At 44.2% G+C, this 20,536-nt stretch overlaps 2 protein-coding genes across 2 annotated transcripts in view; one reads left to right on the forward strand and one right to left on the reverse strand.

Moving 5' to 3' along the window:
- Positions 1-13,129, forward strand: part of LPCAT3 (lysophosphatidylcholine acyltransferase 3) — a 37,701-nt gene extending 24,572 nt beyond the window's left edge. Inside the window, 13 exon segments of the mRNA XM_037068486.1 lie at positions 6,398-6,505; positions 7,241-7,347; positions 7,891-7,984; positions 8,142-8,179; positions 8,599-8,777; positions 9,773-9,881; positions 10,578-10,664; positions 10,760-10,926; positions 11,561-11,588; positions 11,590-11,712; positions 11,791-11,949; positions 12,367-12,504; positions 12,732-13,129. Coding sequence (XP_036924381.1) covers positions 6,398-6,505; positions 7,241-7,347; positions 7,891-7,984; positions 8,142-8,179; positions 8,599-8,777; positions 9,773-9,881; positions 10,578-10,664; positions 10,760-10,926; positions 11,561-11,588; positions 11,590-11,712; positions 11,791-11,949; positions 12,367-12,483 — 1,316 coding nt within the window. The 3' untranslated portion in view covers positions 12,484-12,504; positions 12,732-13,129.
- A 202-nt stretch (positions 13,130-13,331) lies between these two features.
- Positions 13,332-20,491, reverse strand: EMG1 (EMG1 N1-specific pseudouridine methyltransferase). The gene is made up of 7 exons (XM_037068488.1): positions 20,420-20,491; positions 20,140-20,334; positions 14,791-14,892; positions 14,538-14,679; positions 14,146-14,204; positions 13,920-14,069; positions 13,332-13,603 (listed from the first exon to the last, which is right to left on the reverse strand). The coding sequence occupies exons 2-7, from the start codon at positions 20,305-20,307 to the stop codon at positions 13,490-13,492; spliced, it is 735 nt and encodes a 244-aa protein (XP_036924383.1). The 5' UTR covers positions 20,308-20,334; positions 20,420-20,491; the 3' UTR covers positions 13,332-13,489.
- Between the last annotated feature and the right edge of the window lie 45 nt (positions 20,492-20,536).

Below are 20,536 nucleotides of genomic sequence, written 5' to 3' on the forward strand. Positions count from 1 at the left end.
GACAGGGGGAGGTGAAGGATGGTATAGGAAATAGAGAAACCAAAGAACTTGCATGCACAACCCACAGACATGAACTGAGGGTGGGAATTGCTGGAGGGAAAGGAGGTGCTGGGTGGAGGGAAGCAATGGGGGGGGGGAAATTGGGACAACTATAATAACATCATAAAATATGCTTTAAAAAAGAATAATTGATGTATGCTATAACATAAATGCAACTTAAAAACATACTAACTGAAAGACCCAGACACAAAATGCCCACATGCCCAGCATACACAGATCCACAGAGACAGAAAAGAGATTGATAGTTGCCAGGGTAGGAGAGAATGGAGGGGCACTGCTAACAGGTAAGGAGTTGCTTTTGGGGAGATGAAAGCACTCTGGAATGAGATAGTGGGGGTGGTTGCACAGCCTTGTGAATACACTAAAAACCGCTGAACTCTACACTTTGAAATGGTGAATAGTATGTGAATTATCTCAACAGAAAAATAAAAGGAACAGGAACACTTATATTTCTCATAACCAATGAAAGAGAAGCATAAAAAAATGAAAATAAAACAGGGCAGCTGAGGAAACTAAGGAGGAAGAAAAGACTGTTGGACTTGAGCGTTAGAAGAAGGCAGATTAAAGCAAAACATCAGTCTATCAGCAGTTCTCAAAGTGGACTCTGAACTCCTAGGGAAGTCCCTTTTAACCCTTAAGGGGATCCATGGGATAAAAATTATTTTCATAGCAATACTAAGATGTTATCTGCCTTTTTCACTGTGGTAACATTTGTATTGATGGCGAAAACCAATGGTGTGTAAAGGTGCTGGTGCCTTAGTACAAATGAAGGCAAAGGTACCAAAGTGCACTAGCAGTCACTGCCATGCACTCACAGTCAAAAAACAAGCCAGTTTCACTGAAGAATGTCCTTGTTGAAGTAGTAAATATTACGAATTTTATTAAAAATCAACCCCTGAGTACATACATCTTTTTAATATTCCAAAGAAATGAGAAATACACCTAAAGCATTTCTGCAAACTGAAGTACGTGCTGAAGGCTGTCTGGGGCAGAATTCCTGTGCAGCTGCTTGGGCTGCGTGTTGAACCAACAGCTTTTTTCATGGAACACTGTTTTTACTTGAAAAAATGACTGACAAACTTAGACACAAATTATTTAAACTATCTGCGCATTCAGCAGTAGTTTCTTAAAAATGTATAGCATGAGCCTGGCACTTCAAGGAAAATAACTGACAGTATTGGTGGTCAATGATAAAACTCAAGCTTTTAAATTTTGTAAAACTTGTATCCGCTACCATCAGCTTGACAACTTCCCAATATATAAAACTTTTATGCTGGAAATCAGTGGTGATAGTAAAAGATGTGACTGGCTTTTTTGACTGTATTATTATATCGTATTATCAGTATTCGGAAGATGTGCCTTAAAAACACAACCAGTATTTTCCAGATGACCAGTGCATGATGTTACAAAAATCATGCCTGGGTAAAAGATCAATCAAAGCCCATGAGAGACCACTTATTTTCATGTAACAGAGGATGGGAAGTTCATTGATATGGTTGCTGCAGATCCCACCTTGCAACTCACCTTTAAGAAACTCCTTACCTGTCCTGGCTGGTGTAGCTCAGTGGATTGAGCATGGGCTGTGAACCAAAGGGTTGCTAGTTCAATTCCCAGTCAGGGCACATGCCTGGGTTGTGGGCCAGGTCCCCAGTGGGGGCCATGTAAGAGGCAACCACAGGCTGATGTTTCTCTTTCTCCCCACTCTAAAAATAAATAAGATACTTAAAAATATATATATATGATTTAAAAAAAAGAAACTACTTACCTGTCAAGGTTTGGTATAGTATCAAAGAAGAATACCCAAACTTATCTGAAAAGGCTATTGATTCACTTTCCAGCCATATATCTGTGTAAAGCCAGATTTTCTTCATATATTTTAACTAAAAGTATGTTACAACAGATTAAATGCAGAAGCAAGTTTGACAACCAGCTATCTTCTAAATATTGAGCTAGAGAAAGGCCAAACATTTGTACACATGAAAAACAATGCCACTCTTCACATAAAATGATCTTGTTTGTTTTGGAAAATACAATTTTCATTAAAAGTATGTTATTTGTATTAATGAATTAGTAATTAAATATTTTTAAACTTTCTTAGTTTATTTTTGAATACAGTAGATATTGGTAGATAGTAGCCACACTAACAGAGTTGTTAGAGGTCTTCGGTAATCCTTCAGGGTGCAAGGTGATCAGAGTTTGGAGACCGCTATATATGCAGTGGGTGTTACATCAGCTCTTCTGATGGTGTTTGAGGTGGTTTTCTTTTCTGTAAAACTGGTACCAGTATCCCGCTAAGCCCACATGTAGCAGTTCTAATTCCATATTCTCCTTCACACTTGCCAAAACATGCGCTGTTTTCCTTCTATTTTTTAACATTGATTTTAGAGAAGTATCAGTCAGTGTGTTGTTCTACTTATTTATGCATTCATTGGTTGATTCTTGTATGTGCCCTGACCCAGCCAGGATCCAGCCTACAACCTCAGCTTCTCCGGACACTGCTCTAACCAACGAGTGCCAGGCCAGGGCCAAAGCATGCTCTATTTTCTTTTCACCAGTCTCATAAATCACTGACTAATCAAATGAGGTCATATCCTATTCCTATAGAGCCCAGAAATAGCTCTACAGGATGAAAAGGTAAATAAGTTTACCAGACTTGAATGAAAACAGCTCATTTCTATTTCTTCAGATGAAACCTTAGACCCTCCAAGATTAATAAGTAATTTCACACGGTTATACCGAGAATAAGGAGTTCCACTAGCAACTAGATTGTGGTAGATCCTAGTCCCTGACTCCAGCAGCACTCAGACCTGAGTAGGTGTCCAGTTTCCAGCTAGAGAACACAGCGGGATACCCTCTGAGCTCAAAGACCTGAACCCTGAACAGAGCCAGACTCCTTGTATCGCAGCAGTCTGCTTTACGATCACAGCATTTGAGATGCCCTAGGTGTTGCTCTTGAAATGCTCCCATTCCAGGGTGTGGTCCTCAGGTTTAGGGGATAGGTTAGGTCAGGTCATCATCCTGCATGTGGTAATTAAGTTCTGAAGACCCTCCTTTAAACAAAGGAAAGGGAGAAAATAGTTATAGTATTGCCAAACAGGTTCTTAAAAACTTCCCGTCCAGGTTTATAAAACAAAGCGATGCCTGTTAGGTGCTATTAAACGAAGGACAGCAACACTCAGTCATTGAGCTGAGAAATCTGTCCTCAGGACCTACCAAGTGCTGCCGCCTTACACTGGGATTTTAGTAAGATGGTGCTTCTTAACCCTAGCCGCACATCTGATCACGCACACCTGCCGAGTCTTATTCTGACTGGGGAGGAGGGGGAGGAGGTACTTCCATTGTTTTTCAAGGTTTTCAGGTGATGATAGCCAGTATATGAAGCATTGGCTCCCACAAAAAAGCATGAAGACTCAGAAACACCTTGGGGGACAACACTCTCCAAAAACACAGCACGTCCATAAAGGGATGACTGAGCAGCCAGGCTTCAAAGCCTGCTGAGCTGAGCAGCAGCCAGGAGCAAGGTTTGGTGTTTACACACTCAGATTCAGCTCTGGTTGTCACAGCAACTCACACCAGCACAGTTCCTTCTTCCCCTTTGCTGTTCTCTGTATGATCTTAGTGTTCTTGGTAACCTGAATGGCCTGCTGCATTCTTTTTCTTTTTCTACCAATTGCTCCATCTTATCGTGTGTTTACTAGTGTGCAATAATACTTCACCTGCCTGTGTGGAACTCAACAACCTCCACTCCTCCAAAATAGACCTGAACAGGAAATTCCACAAAGGTCCTTGACTGCCCAGAACAGAGGTTACCAGCCTAGGCAGTAAGTCTAAGGGAAGCACCCAAGACCCTGGCTCTTGTCTTACATCTTTTTTTTTTTAACCTTTAAAACAAAGTTATGGTTCCTAAGGCCTTCAATAAATTAGAAGTGGGGAAAACAACTTTTCTTGGCAGGCATAGTGAAAGCTCAAGAAGTAACTACTGACCCCTGAATAGGAATGAAAGGGGGGGGGGAAGCCCTAAGAAATGGATACAAGAACTCAGAATGCAAGACAGTGTAGGTCCTACTAGAATCAAACAGTTTTACACACCTCAACAGGTCCTAAAGCCATCATGACTTTTAGAATAATTATGACCCAGCTCACCCAGAGAGTATTAAATTACACTCAGTTTACAGGGGCAGGGTAAGACGTGCTGCATTATCTAATTTCAAGTATTCCAAATGTTTCAGGGTTTTGGTGATTCCAATTGGTTAAGGATTTTAGTACTTGAGAAGGTTAATAACTCTTAGCTACCCAGGATTTGTTTATGAGTACTCTAGATAATGAAGATATACCCTGTTTATTACTTCTATTCATTTATACCCCGATTCCTAAAACATTACAAATAAAAAGCAAAAGATTTAAGGCAGTCAGATCTTATTCTATATATTTTCTAGTACTTGGCTCTGGTTCTTGGCAATACCTGTCAACAGTGTGGTGTTCTGGCCCTGCCACATCTGATATGTGCTATGCATGAGACTTGATCCTGTTTCTCTGCTCATTCATCTGACTGTGAACGGGTTATAGCTGTCTCCCTGTTCCTTGAGCTAGTATCCTATATCACTTCACCTCGGCTAGCTAGGAAATAAACCATCACATGCCACCCCATTATGTGATCTACCAACAGAACACCTGGCATATATTAGGCACTTAATAAACATTTGTTGAATGAATAAACCAGTAATCCACAGAGTATCTAAAATTAGCCACTTGCATGAAGATATAAATGTGTTGAAGAGTCTAGCCCATTATGAGAAGACCAGTCCAAAAAACACCAGCCAATCCTGGCACCAGGATACACTGCAATTTAAAAACTAGGTTACATAAGTACATAGGCTGTGATCCTAAGTTTTAAAAAACAGTATGGGGCCCTGGCTGGTGTGGCTCAGTGGATTGAGGGCTGATTTGCAAGCAGAAGGGTAACTGGTTCAATTCCCAGTCGGGGCCCATGCTTAGATTGTGGGATAGGTCCTTTGTTGGGGGTGTGCAAGAGGTAACAGATCAATGTATCTCTCAGACATTGCTGTTTCTCTCCTCTTTTCTTCCTTCCCCTCTCTCTAAAAGTAAATGAGTAAAATCTTTTAAAATATATAATGGGAAAAAAGACTATGACATAGCCAGTTATACAAGAGGATTATCCACTTGCTTAACAAATAATTAATCGAGCACTCTGCGCATGATGCTTATCCAAGCACTACAGAGTTAACTAAACTCACAACTGTATTGCCAGTGATAAACTAACTGCAACCTGTTATTTGTTTGTTTGTTTGTTTGTTTATTTATTTTTAGAGAGGGAAAGGGAAGGAGAAAGAGTGGGAGAGAAACACCAATGTGTGGTTGCCTCTCATGTGTCCCCTACTGGAGACCTGGCCTGCAACCCAGGCATGTGCCCTGACTAGGAATCGAACCAGTGACCCTTTGCTCCACAGGCCTGTGCTCAATCCACTGAGCTACACCAAGCCAAGGCTGCAACCTGTAATTTAAAAGCAAGAATTGCAGCAACCATAAACCATGAGCAACTCAAGGCTCTAGCAGACATTTTTCTATTACACTTATCAGAGTTATAACTCAGTGGACACCCAGACCTCAGTATGTGGGGCATCCACATGTGTCCTGTGAGTGTTATGCAACTGTGTACACAGCAATCCCAGTGTAGCCTTGTGTTCATTTATGTTTATCTTCTTAAAAATCTGACTGATAGCCCTGGTTGGTGTGGTTCAATGGACTGAGCACTGGCCTGCGAACCAGAGTTGTTGGTTCAATTCCCAGTCAGGGCACATGCCTGGGTTGCAGGCCAGATCCCCAGTAGGGGCCACTCGAGAGGCAACCACACACTGATGTTTCTCTCCCTTTCTTTCTCCCTCCCTTACCCTCTGTCTAAAAATTAATCTTTTTTTAAATCTGACTGATAATGCTTTACTAGCAGGACAGGGGATAGAATTATAATAGATCATAAAAGTATAAAATAGTGTTCCTGGGCACAATTGGGTACCCACAAGTCATTCTATCATTAAAGAAAAATGAGAGAGAAAATTCCTGGCGATATTCAACAGGCTATGAGAAACTAGCCTTAGGAGCCAGTTTTGTATTGCCTCTATATAAAACTACTGTCTTCAGTTTTAAATGTGTTTTTATAAAGAAATTTTGATTCTTGGGGATATTGTTATTATCTTCTCTGTTGACATCCATATAATGTATGTTTTTCCTCTCTGGGCTGAGTTTCATACCAAATAAACATCAAAAACAATATTGGGAGAAAGCACCAGCCACAAATAACCCTCTTCTGATCTCCCCTCAGGTTATCCCCTGGCTTTGCTTTATCGGCATTACCTTTTCTACAAGGACAGCTACCTCATCCATCTCTTCCATACCTTTACAGGCCTCTCAATTGCTTATTTTAACTTTGGTGAGTAAACTGAGTTAGCAGTGGCACTGGGATTAGAGGGAGCCTGGGAAGGAACCAACTTGAACAAAACTTCAGGAGAGAATTTGATGGATAGGGAAGTTCTATTGCTCTGCTTGCAAAGAGCAGGTTTGTATGGACAGGAACTCTGCTTAAACTCTTTCATGTACAGTCATCTCCCAGATAAAACATTTTCATAGTGGTCACCCTTGCCGACCGCATTGACGGAGAAGCATCAGCCCCTCTCTGCTGTGGCTGTCGCTGGATGACAGGTCCACGCAGTCTCCTCAGGAGCAGCCCTGAGCTCAGACATTCAGAAATACAGTAACTGCCTGGCAGTCCCTTTTATTTATACAATTAATTTCCTTCCTTCCTTCCTTCCAGAACATGAGACCATTTTGACAAAAATATCCTTATACCAAAATACTTTTTTTTTCTTTTTTCTTTTTTTAGATTTTATTTATTTATCTTTAGAGGGGAAAGGAAGGAGAGAAGGAGAGAAATATCAATGTATGGTTGCTTCTCGTGAATCCCCTGCTGGGAACTGGCCTGCAACCCAGGCATGCGCCCTGACTGGGAATCGAACCGCCAATGTGTGGTTCGCAGGCTCGTGCTCAATCCACTGAGCTACACCAGCCAGGAAAATACTTTTTCTTTATGTATTATCTTTGTGTTCAGAAGTCTCAGGATGAGTGAGAATTTTTTTTTAATCTAAAATGTGCTCTCTTCTGCACCCAGGAAACCAGTTCTACCACTCCCTGCTATGTGTCATCCTTCAGTTCCTCATCCTGCGACTGATGGGCCGAACTATCACTGCCGTGCTCACTACCTTTTTTTTCCAGATGGTAAACATCTTTCCCTTGGCAGTTCAGGTCACAGCTGACAGCGGTTCGGGGTTGGGACAGGTCAGGGACTGTGGTGTAGAAAAAGCAGTGAACTGGGAGATCCGATTTCTAATCCTTTCTCCCAGTAACACTCAGCAGTATAACTTTACTTAAGTAACTTTACACGGGCCCCGGGTATTGCATCTGCCAGTGGCAATGGCAACACTTTACCTGCCTCAAGGAAGGGGTGCCAGCTAATCATCTGCACAGGGCTGTGCACTAAGGTTCTTTGATTCTGAGGGGAGTCACTGGAAGGCAAGGCAGAAAATCAGCTTAAAATGAGCTACAGAACCTAAGCATCTAAATGCTCAATTTAGCCCTCATTTTGCTGAAAAACCTGAAGTCTCTTCCCCTTTAAGTGTCTTCACTTCTAGAACTTCTGAAGGCCTCTAGTGATGAGAATAGGAGCAAGAAAAAATACATTGGGGGGAAAAATACATTAGATTTCAGAATAAGGAGGAGAAAAATCATAGCGATAATGGAATAAATACTTTCCTCTCCTAGGCCTACCTTCTTGCTGGGTATTATTACACAGCCACAGGCAACTATGATATCAAGTGGACAATGCCTCATTGTGTTCTGACCCTGAAGCTGATGGGTAAGTAAGGGGTCACTACCTTCCCCTTTATACCTAGGTTCCTCCCCATCTGACCATAAACTTACTCTGTGCTTTCCCAACACTCCTGCTACCCTCAGTCCACAGGTCACATCCTCAGTGTCCTCTCCCTCTACCCACACCTTCTCTCTCTGCTCAGGTTTGGCTGTTGACTACTTTGATGGAGGGAAAGATCAGGTAAGAATGATTCCTCCAAAGAGAGGTTAAGGAACTAAACCGGAAGGAAGGAGAAAGGCTGTTGTTACCAAAAGACTGAACCCAAATGTCAGGGGCAGAGCCCCTCCCTCATCCCCAGCCTGTGTGATCTCCATCTCAGATAGCACTGAGCAAGGATCAACAACTGTAACTTGCCTGGATCCAGCTCTTGCACAAAGTCCAGAGATCAATGCCAGCAAGGCATTTGGAAAGGCGGCAGCAGCCAACTGTTGCCACACGCACTTGTTTCCATGGGAAGCAACTGCTTTTCTCTATGCCATCTCCTCAAAGATGGCTGTCTGAAGAACCAATTCAGTGGCCACAGGGTGGGGAACACACAAACTGGCTCTTGCGGGGAGATTCAAGGCTATCCTGAACCATTCATTCTCTTCTTGGCATAGAATTCCTTGTCCTCTGAGCAACAGAAATATGCCATACGTGGTGTCCCTTCCCTGCTGGAAGTTGCTGGTTTCTCCTACTTCTATGGGGCATTCTTGGTAGGGCCCCAGTTCTCAATGAACCACTATATGAAGCTGGTGCAGAGACAGCTGACTGACGCACCAGGGAAGATACCAAACAGGTAATTGCCCCTCTTGGTTAAGACCTCTGTGTAGGAGTCTAAAGTGACTTACGTGAAGACAGCCCTGGCTGCACTCCCCAGCATAGCCCTCGCTCCCAGGCTCAGGCCACAAGGCCCTGGACTGTCATGACAGGCACTCTGTACCTGCTCACTGCAGGCAGTGGGCTCTTGTCAGTTTAGGTCACTTCCAGCCATCCAGTCTGACCCTGTAGTACAAAAAAAATTTTCATAGCCCTGGCTGGTGTAGCTCAGTGGATTGAGCACGAGCCTGCGAACCACACATTGGCAGTTCGATTCCTAGTCAGGGCACATGCCTGGGATGCAGACCAATTCCCAGCAGGGGACTCATGAGAGGCAACCATACATTGATATTTCTCTCCTTCTCTCCTTCCCTCCCCCTCTAAACATAAGTAAATAAAAATCTTTAAAAAAAGAAAAAAATTTTTTCACTTTCATGCCACAGGACTTTGCCTGAACCACTTATGTCCCTGCCTTTAAAACCCATTTTCTTGGTTCAAAAAAAAAAAGATTTTAAATACATATAAAAATATATCACAGTAGAAAATTTAAAAGTTACCAGAGAAATCCCTTCACTGAGAACATGTCCCACCTGTGTTTGAGCATCGGCTCAACCGGAATAGGAAGGAGTGGGTTCAAAATTGGCCATTACCATCCATGCACTGGGTTTTCAGTCCCACTGCAGACTGAGAACATCGGCGAGACCTTGCAATCAGTGGTATTCCCAAGGGGAAACCCCAGACTGGGACACACTGCTTCTCCCCCGTTACCTTCCCTTCCCTGTGGCTCGTGGAGGTTTACATTCACCCTTCTCATACCCAAGCATGGAGAGCAGGCTTTCCCCAAGATCAAGTACAGACTCTGGGCGGTGGAGCTGCTCATCCCATCCCACAAGGATAGCTCCCCTCCGTGATCCGTCACAGGGTAGAAGGAGCGGCTGGCCTCTGCGCACTGTGACCCCACTTGTTCCTTTCCAGCACCGTACCTGCTCTCAAGCGCCTCAGTCTGGGCCTTCTCTACCTGGTGGGCCACGTTCTGCTCAGCCCCTACATCACAGAAAACTATCTCCTCACCGAAGAGTATGAAGTGAGTGGCTGCTAAAGCAAGAGCAGTGTGACTGCATCCAAGATAGAAAATGGACAGGCGAGGATCCCTGTAGGTAGCCAAAAAGTATACCGCCGACAAATGCATGTTGGTTTTGCTCTAGATCTGTGAGAGTTGATGTCAATGCCAGCCGGGCCTGGACATGTTCATCAGCCAGCACTGAACGACCTTCGTGGGCACAGGGCTGTGCCAGGTGCACTCTCAGCACCCCGTACCACCCCAGGAGCAGCTCCTAGTTTGCTGTATTACAGCCCAGCATAGCAGCGTCTGGTCCTCTCCAGCCTGTTTCTTCTCTTGATAGATTGGGGGCTTCTAGGGAATTCAGAATCCAAGGGAGGGGGAAGTGCTGGCTTTTGTCCCTGCCCACCTGAAAGGTTTGAGGTAGTTCCATACTAACTCTAGGTAGGTTGTCTCCTTAAATTGAGCATGAATACATAAAAGTCCCTCAGTACTTAAGTATCCCAAGTGCTCAGTACTTCAAAGAGGAGTTAAGGACAATGCTCTTTCTGGGACTCTCCAAGGGAAAGGAGGTGAATGGATGTTCACTGGCCTCCCTGCTCGTCCTCTTAGCCCATGGCAGAGGCTGTCAGGCAGACATGAAGCAGTCAGCCACAGTGTGGGAAGGAAGAACACTAGGGAAATTCGCCTGGCCTCATACACATTTGTTCTTCTCTCAAGAACCACCATTTCTGGTTCCGCTGCATGTACATGCTGATCTGGGGCAAGTTTGTGCTGTACAAGTATGTCACCTGCTGGCTGGTCACAGTAAGTAGAAAAGAAGAACCAGGGGTAGACAAGCTGTGGGGGTGGGGAGGGGCAGGCAGGGAGTGGCGAGAACCCTGAGGCACTCCTTCCTGCAGGAAGGAGTGTGCATATTGACGGGGCTGGGCTTCAATGACTTTGATGAAAATGGAAAAGCAAAGTGGGACGCCTGTGCTAACATGAAGGTGTGGCTCTTTGAAACCACCCCCCGCTTCACCGGGACCATCGCCTCCTTCAACATCAACACCAATGCCTGGGTGGCCCGGTAAGCAGCAGAGGGGAGGTCTGGCCCCGAGCTTATGCCTTCCACCATTTTTCCAGATTCGAGGGCAGAAGTGTATCATCTCTTCTGTCTTTTCTCACTTTGTGTAGAACTCCCCATCCTTCTCACATGCACACCTACACACTTAGTTGTGTCCCCACTCCTACCTGCTCCCCCCAAAACCATTCCTGTCATCATTTGAAAAACAAAAGCAAGACATGTAAGTGCCTCAAGTCCTGGGCTTTAACCCCGATTCAGCCACTGGTTTTATGTTCTCCACTGACCTGTTCGTGAATATCTTTGTTATTCATCCCACCACTAGAGTGTAGGCAGCAGGAGTAGGAAACCGGCCTGCCCTGTTCACTGCAGTTCAACACTGGGTGCTTTGTAGGTACCAGTCATCTAAGGGGCTTGCCCAAGCTCACCCAGCAAAGCCTCAGGTCTGTTTTCTGTGTCTAAACTGAGACAACTTCACTGCCTTTCATCTCTAAAGCCAATCAGACAGCACTGCACCCCTTACCCCAGGTGGCCCCAAGTGGGAGCCAGCCACCACCACTGCACTGCTCAGGGCGCTGAGATCCCAGACGCCCAGACGCAGGATAGTGTGAATGAGGCTCATCCTTACCCTTTTCTCTAGTTACGTCTTCAAACGACTCAAGTTCCTTGGAAGGAAAGAAAGAACTGTCCCAGGGCCTCTCATTGCTATTCTTGGCCCTCTGGCACGGCCTACACTCAGGATACCTGGTCTGCTTCCAGATGGAATTCCTCATTGTTATTGTGGAAAGACAGGTAGGCCTCAAGGGTGGCGAGTGAAAGGGGACCGTGAGAAGGGGCAAGCCACAGATCACCTCTTCCCTTCCTCCCCAGGCTGCCAGCCTAATTCGGGACAGCCCAAGCCTGAGCAACCTGGCTTCCATTACTGTCCTGCAACCCTTCTACTATTTGGTGCAGCAGACCATCCACTGGCTCTTCATGGGTTACTCAATGACTGCCTTCTGCCTCTTCACCTGGGACAAGTGGCTGAAGGTAAGTGAGGGGCTGCCTGCGAGGACTGGGAGACCACCAAAGCCTCAGGCCGTAGAGGATATGCCCTGTTTTGCCATGTGTAATGCCCACTTTTTTGCCCAAATTTTTGAGGGAAAAATAAGGGTGTGTATTAATATATGGGTAGTACCTGAAATGCCTTGTATCTGTTCTTGTGTTTTATAATTATTTGTTACCAAAAATGTCTTGTACTATAATATGTTGAAAAATATATGCTAAAATTCCTTTATAATACAAAAGTCAAGTATCTAAACATAAATAAAAAATTGAATTGAAAAATTAAAACAAAAGATTTTTTTCCTGAGTTTGGGCAAAAAACAACATGGGTGCGCATTCCACATGGCAAAATATGGCATACCGTGCCCGTGGGCCGCCTCGGTGGCCTGCATCTCTCCACAGGTGTATAAATCTGTCTATTTCCTCGGCCACGTCTTCTTCCTGAGCCTACTATTCATACTGCCTTATGTTCGCAAAGCAATGGTGCCAAGGAAAGAGAAGTTAAAGAAAATGGAATAATCTATTTAAACTATTTTCCTGGTAAGTTAACATCCCTTACAGCTAAACTGAAACTATCAGGTTACAGAACTGAGCCATATATTTGCGGGGAGGGGGTACAGTGTTGGAAATCTGCGGTGAATCTCAAGGTAGTCTGGCTCGTAGGAAACAGCATACGGAACCCTAACACACCAGGAAGAAGCTAGAAGGGCTACAGATCGGGAACTAGGAGTAATCTGACCAACCTGCCAATCAAATTTCTTCTGCAGGTGGCCTAGAGCAAGACTGGTGCAGATCAACTTGTCTCCCTTTCCACACTCCCTCGCCCCAGAGCAGAGACCACAGAAGCCAGGGAGCAGGAACACGTGACGCTCCCAGCTGTGCCTCTGCGGACAGCCAAGTCTTCATTTGGGCCAAAGGGGAAACTCTTGTGGGAGGAGTAGAGGGGCCCATGTGCCCCCTCAGACTCCCCCATGCACGTTGCCTTATCTCTCCCCTTTAGCCAGGAATCTGTTGTGTTTTTCTTCTGCCAATTTACTATGATTGTATACGTGTCGCCACCACCACTCCCCCCATGGGGGGGTGGGGAGGGGCACAAAAGCCCTGCCTGCTCCACTTTTTCTACCTTGGAACTGTACCAGATAAAATCACTTGTTTGTTCAATTTTTCACTGGTAGCATTCCTGGCTGTCGTTCAGGCACAGTTCTCCGTGCCTGCCACAGCTCCAGTAACCAGGGCCGTCGTCTTTACAGCACAGCAACCACATGAGTTTGGGGCTAAAGCCCAGAACCACACTGCCCACACTGTAACCTCACACTTTCCCCTGACCATTAAAGACCAAGTTTAGGAACCCCCAAAGAACAACCAGGTTTGCAAGAACAGTGTTTATAAGATAACCAGATAGCAAATATTCAGCCTGGCTTCCACTAGCCCACAGTCTTGGTGCAGGAAGGTCGCCCTCCAGCAGTGAGCTGGAGGAGTCAAGGGATGCAATGTCAACAGTCTGGTTCAGAACAAGGTCCTATCATCAAATGACCCTCCACACTTCTTCAAAGGCTGTGGTAAGTTTTGCACAGGTGAGGGCAGCAGAAAGGGGGTAGTTACTGATGGACACCATCTTCTCTGTATATTCCACACTGACCTGAGGAGAGAACAGTCCCATCAGCCAACCTGATCACTGTAACAGTTCAGTCCTTCTTTAGGGCAGGAATATTGGGCTAAGCTCCTATTTCACGGTGCTATTTAATACTGAATTCGTACAAAAGGATGAAGAAGCTTCTAGCTTTGACGAACGCGTCCTGGAGCAGGCTAGGGAACCTACACTTACCTCCCAGCTTTGTTCTTACCCTCTATTTCCTAACTGATAAGGACAGGATCACCGAAATACTAACTGCTCTGGGAATTCTGCAGTAAGCTTCGGCTCTATGAAGAATCTGAGAGTTGAGCCCAGACCTTACCTTGCCGTGAGCAAAGGCCCCCACCACAAAAACAATAGGGTCGCTGCTGGGCACCAACTCTCGCACGTCACTGACGACTGGGATGGAAAAGGAAGTGCCAATTTTCATACATCCAACTGGGAAGTGATCTGACACTGGATTCTTAATTACCTAAAGTGAAAGAGAAAAATGAGCCCCCAAACCGTTCTTGGAACCCACCTCCAATCAATAGGTGCCCGTATCTCACCTTCAAGAGCTTCTGGGGGCCGTCAGCTGCTCGAACACTGAGTTTGTGTAAAAGCTGAACTAGGGTGAAAATAAAAAACGTTCAGAGCTAGATGGAGACCACATTTCTGCCCGGTGATCTAACCAGAAAACCCCATAGGTAAGGTGGGCTCCACACATCCTTCAGAGCTGTGCTGCACTGCGAAAATGTCACAAGCAGTTGTCAAGCACATGACTGCTTGTGTGCTAATGTGTTGGTTCACACTCCTTTTTTTCCTCAGGACTCATGCTGGCTTTACCCCTACACATGGAAAGGAATGAAGGGTCCGCATTCTGGGATCAACTATGCTCCTTCTTTCTCCCCTCTTTACTCCTGCCAAGTTTATTCTGAACTTTAAGTCCTAAATATCTCACCCATGAGGCCACAAAAACGGTCAAAGGTTCTGGGAATTCGAGTCTGGGGGTTCACTTCAATCAGCACGTTCTTCTGTGTATGGATATAAACCTGCAGCAAGCCAGCACGGTTCAGGGGGCTGTCCATCAGCATCAGTAGACTCTGAGGGAGGCAGACACCGAGGCACAGTTAAGAGTGACAAGAAGTAATATGCTGCTGTTTCACCTTCCATAGAAAGGCTCAAGAGGATGTGAGCTCTGTCCCTGGAGTTACCTGGTGAGCTATGTCTGGTCTCACTTCCCCAGGGTCCCGTCCATTCTTCAACAACATAGACTTGTGTTTGTCACAGTTTAGTAGCTCATATGTCTTCCCTACCTGAAGAAGAGGAAAATGACAGAGAACAATATAAGCTGCTTTTACCTAACCCAGTGGTTCTCAAAGTGTGGTCCCCAAACCAGCAGCAGCAGCGGCATCTGGAAACTTGTCAAATTGTCAGGTTCACTCTGGAGATCCTGAACCAGAAGTTATGTGGGTGGAGCCCAGCAAGCCCTTCAGGGTTCACTGTGTGGCCACATTTACCCTCCCCTCCCTTCCCCTAACCCTCCTACTGTAACTGATTTTAGAGGGGAAAGGAAAGAAGGCACAACCTGTGATTTCAGATTATTTAAGCTGGATATACTTTCAAAACCTGTGGCTATTAGACAAAGCTGGTGAGGGATTCTGGAACCAGATGGAGTAAGGTTAATGAGCCTGTTAACCTTGTTAACCTTAAGGTTAACAAGGCTGAATGCTTATTTATCACAGGAGCACTGTGATACACTTGGCAAAGTACACATGGTCATTACCTTCAGTGTGCTTATACCAAACATGCACCAAGTGAAGAGCTGCAAATCTGAATGAGAAGTGTGAAAATTCTAACGATGTAGGAGGTAGTTTAATCATGGAATACTTGTCAGAAGTAAAATTAGTAAGAGGGGATGTTCCTAGTTTTAAGACATGTAAGCAAAAGGCCCTGGCTGGTGTGGCTCAGTGGACTGAGTGCCGGCCTGCAAATCAAAGAGTCACTGACTCAATTCCCAGTCAGGGCACGTGCCTGAGTTGCAGGCCAGGTCCCCAGTAGAGGGAGCGTAAGAGACAACCACACACTGATGTTTCTCTCCCTTCCCCTCTAAAAATAAATAAATACAATCTTTTTTAAAATAGAGAAAATTTATTTTACTTTATTAACAATTTTTAAATTTTTAATGTATTTTTAGAGAGAGGGGAAAGGAGGGAGAAAGAGAGGGAGAGAAACATCACTGTGTGGTTGCTTCTCACGTGGCCCCCACTGGGGACCTGGCCTGTAACCCAGGCATGTGCCCTGACTGGGAATTGAACTGGCGACCCTTTGGTTCACAGCCCGCACTCAATACACTGAGCTACACCAGCCCAATAGAATATTTTATGTCTGACAACACCATAAGACATACAACTCCAAAAACTGGGGGAAGAGGCATGTGGACTTTGAAACTGAGTAACTGAAATAACAAGAATGTCACAAAGCACAAAGAATGTCACAAAGGACAAAGGTCAAGAATTATGACCATAGGACACTCTTAGTTATAGAAGAAAAAGACTCTCTTCAATAAAAGAACTCAATTTTAATCCATTAGTAAGTTATAACCAGAGTTTTTAACAAACTACAATAGAAAACATCAAAGTAGTTCACATGTAGTAATGGTAAGTGATGGTTTATGAAACTTGGTTTCATGCAGTTGAGTGTGGGTATTAGATCACAGCATAATTTTTATTGTGGGTTGTGGTTAAGCTTGAAAACCACTAACGAAAATAATCAGAATGAATCTCATGTGCATTCACTTTCTATAATAGATATTAGAGACATCAGAATTTTTAAAACCTTATTCTCTGCCCACACAGACCCTTCTAGTGGAAGAGACAAATAGTAAACAACCACATGACTAATTAACTCAAATTGTAATAAACAAAAGAAAAGTAAATGGTTCATTAAAGGATTATAATAGGACTGATTTATACAGAGTCATTTCTGTGAGGAATTAACATTTAACTTAGTAATTAAATAACGAGCAACATAACAGACTCAATAATTGCTAAATAAATGAACATTAAGTAGGAATTAAGGAAGCAAAGAGCTGAGTAAAGAGAGCTTCCAGTCAGAGAACATCATGTGCAATGGCTTTAAGATACAAAAGAACCTCACACCTTCAAAGAGTTTAAAGAAGGCCAAAGAGCCTGGAATATAAAGGGCCCTGGCTGGTGTGGCTCAGTGGATTGAGCACCAGCCTGCAAACCAAAGGGTCATCAGTTCGATTCCCAGTCAGGGCACATGCCTGGGTTACGGGCCAGGACCTCAGTTGGGGGCATGTGACAGGCAACTGATCAATACGTCTCTCACACAGTGATGTTTCTCTCCCCCTCTTTCTCCCTCCCTTCTCTTCTCTCTAAAAATAAATAAAATCTTAAAAATAAGATAAATAAATAAATGGATGGGGGGATAATCTGAGGTGCGAGGCATGTACCTCACAGCCATGCCTCCCAAAATTAAGGAATTCAAGGACTTCTTACTCACAGCCAGGCAAAAAGATGCCAAATCTGTCAAGATCAAAAAATAAATAAATAAATAAATAAATAAAGACAGCCCTCACTGGTATGGCTCAGTGGACTGAGCACTGGCCTGCAAACCAAAGGGTCACTGGTTCATTTCCCAGTCAGGGCACATGCCTAGGTTGCAGGCCAGGCCCCCAGTGGGGGATATACAAGAGGCAACCACATATTGATGTTTCTCTCTCTCTTTCTCCCTTCTCCTCTCTAAAAATAAGTAAATAAAATCTTGTATAAATAAATAAAAACAATGTAAAGTCTGATGCAGCATATACCTTTATACCTTGGTCATTACAAAGAGAAGGCCAAGTGAAGCCCCCCAGGTTTGGCAGTAAAGGAGCTGAAATGAACCAGACGCACTGAAGAATACCCAGAGCAGGCCCAGATGAGGCTGGCATAAGCAAGACATAAGGAAGCACAAGGACGGCATAAGTACAGAAGATTTCAACCAGCTATGAATTCTGTCACCCTTGGAGGACCATTAATGACAACTTGGCCTAAATTTTCCCAGAGCATTGTCTAGGAATTTTAATGTGGTCATGCCCCTTTCAACTACCGTACTTTGCCATGTACAATGCACTCCTGTGTGTAGTGTGCACCCACGTTTTTGGTCCAGACTTTCAGGGGGAAAAATGTTTTAATTTTTTAATTCAATTCTTTATTTATATTTAGAAACAAAACTGATTATCATACCCCAGGGTATTATTTTGCAAATGATATCATTATTGCTTTGTAGAATTACACGTTTAATGTAAAAGCATAAATAAAAGAATTAAAAACATGTATATAGCTACAGAATTAATATTACCCATGTATAATGTGAATCCTTATTTTTCCCTCAAAAATTTGGGCATAAAGTGAGCATTATACACAGCAAAGCACAGTACTTAATAGTTAACACAGAATCACTAATAACAGTAGTAGTAATAGTAACAGTAATAGTTATCATTAGTACCAGTAATAACTAATTCCAAGTGACAGACATTATTCTAAACCCTTTACACATATTAACTATTTTAATCTTCCAAACAACGCAGTAACACAGGTACTACTACCATCCCCAAGGAACACAGGAAGAAATGGAGTGGTTAAGTAACATTCAGAATTAACAGGCTGGAAAGATAGCAGGCAATTAAGTGAGGGATGACTGTAAGAGCCTATAATTAGGTTAGAAATATCAACCACAGAAGAAAATGAAAACGGATGGGGGGCGGTGTTTCTAAATCGCAAGATTATTAAAGTGCCATAGTGGTTGAGGAACAAAACATGAAAAAGAATCACAAAGTAGATTACTATGGAAATGTACTACCTTTGAATGTACTACTTTTCTTTTTCATCACATTCTCCCTGTGAAGTATTAACCTCTGATTTACAAACTGAGGACAAACTGTTCTCGAGACCACACTTAAAATAAGTAATAAGAACCAAGATCAAAATCCAGGTCTGACTTCTAAACAGGTGCTATTTCTTCTGGGCCTACTCACTGAACAAATTTAGCTCTAAACGGTAAGATAATAAGAAAGTCAGAGGAAATGAGAACACAGTACAAAGTTCTAAGCCAGAATGGCTAGATCATTCGGGAAAGAGCCAAATGATAGGTAAAAATAAAAATGTTAAATTATTAAATGATCATCTGAGGTGGATACTACTAACACATAGAAGGGTGACAATAAACATCTTTTATAAAACGTGAAGTCCCCACGAATAAAAGGATGGACCGACTACGCTAGAGTAACCACCTTTCTCCTTCCCTAGTAACTTGTAGTGGGATTGAGGCAGAAGACAGCATAGAAAGAACTCTGAGACTCCAATCCTGTTACTGGCCAGCATTTAGCACCCTGGTTGCCAGGAAACACCTTTTACCAATCATGTAGAATAAATAGTAAACAGAGGCAGGGAGGAGGAAGGAGACTCACATGCTAACTCAGCACTCCTGAGCCTGGTCTGATAATATTTCCAGGTTTTCCAACATCACAAGAAACACTATGTTAGCAAGAAAGAAGGGAAGTCCTTGAAATTCTACGTAGCATTTCCACTATCTGGGAAAGAAAGCCTTGAAACTGTGCTTTCATCCCAAGGCCTGAATGTGGGAGAGGGTCCCCGGTGCCCAAAGAAGGAGCCCATAAAACAACTTTAGTTAATTGCCTACCTCTGGTCACTATCTGTTTTATGAGGGAGTCCCTAATGCTTACAGAAAGAGCCAATAAATAACTTTGGAAAGTGCCCCAATTTTAATTAACTGCCAGTCATGTACTTGTTTTACAACAAGATGAACAAATGGGGTACGTAGCAAAAGTATTCCAGCTAACAGACCCACACACATACTTAAGTCTGGGTAGTCACATTCCCCCAGGAAAGTCGGCACATTTACCCGTTAATCAGTATGTAACTTTTTCCCTCCTATGCCACCAACTACTTAAGTCCTCAGAACAAAGGACTCTCTCTCTCGGGGACTCTGGGTGCTCTTGGCTTTTCCGCAACTGGGTCTCTGGCCACCAGGCCTCAGGCTGCCCCGGGGCTTGCCACTCTGGTCTTCAGCCGCTCTTGCTTTTGCCGCCCTGCTTTTCCCTGAAATTTTACCTTTCACCCCCTATTCTACCCAGTCCTGTCCTCTTCCATGAGAATGGGCCACTAATAAACTGATTACATACTACTAGATGTGCTGATATGCAATTCTTTACATGCATCAGCAAGAACCAGATCTCTCCCATCAACAGGATGATGTGGGACACAGCTGTGAACGAATTTCCCTTTCCGTTAGATGATTTCTGGTAAATCAACTGGAGGCAAGAATGTGACGGCTGCAATGTGATTCAAGGAGGTAGAAAAAAACTACTGCCAACAGAGGACACTGAACCAAGTGATAGTCAACTAAGCCACTCTTTCTCCGAAAGCATATTTCACCTCTCGGCTTTCTCCATCCACTCTGAGCTTCTCACCCTCATCCCATGAGGTCCCATTCTATCGCTAGTACTAGTTCTCCACTTTCTCGTCCCACATTACCTTGACTGTCTCCAGACTGGCCCCTTCCAGCACCACAATGAGCCTACGGCCTCCCATCTTGCTTCCCGCCCCAAATCGGGGCCGCTTGGGCTCCACAACATCCCAGTCCTGTTTCTGGTCCTCACGGCGACGTTCACGAGGTTGGAATCCAACACTGGGCGCAGCCATCTTACGACCGGAAATTGTGCTAATATCCTGAAATTAGACATCACGCTTTTCCTAATCGCAAACTTACTTCCGGCTGCCATTTTAAAAGTGGGCGCTTGGAAATGGCGCTTGCTTGCTGTCCGGCACTACCGAAGTGTCCCTGGGAGGGCAGGGTTTCGGAGAGAGGCGGGACTTCCTTATGCGCAATTCCTGTGCGCGAAATTCGGGTCCTCCACAGACCCGGGGGCGG

This window comes from Sturnira hondurensis, unplaced genomic scaffold (genome assembly GCF_014824575.4).
Source record: "Sturnira hondurensis isolate 20B ecotype Veracruz unplaced genomic scaffold, ASM1482457v3 Scaffold0017436, whole genome shotgun sequence".
Classification (NCBI taxonomy): domain Eukaryota; kingdom Metazoa; phylum Chordata; class Mammalia; order Chiroptera; family Phyllostomidae; genus Sturnira; species Sturnira hondurensis.

What these genes read in the sequence shown, in the direction of transcription:
- EMG1 (XM_037068488.1), bottom strand. Translation starts at nt 20,307, where the DNA reads ATGGCTGCGCCCAGTGTTGGATTCCAACCTCGTGAACGTCGCCGTGAG. An exon ending in GACCAGACATAGCTCACCAG is followed by an intron (nt 14,680 to 14,790) that starts GTAACTCCAGGG and finishes TGCCTCCCTCAG; the next exon opens with AGTCTACTGATGCTGATGGA. An exon ending in GGGCCTTTGCTCACGGCAAG is followed by an intron (nt 13,604 to 13,919) that starts GTAAGGTCTGGG and finishes TTCTCTCCTCAG; the next exon opens with GTCAGTGTGGAATATACAGA.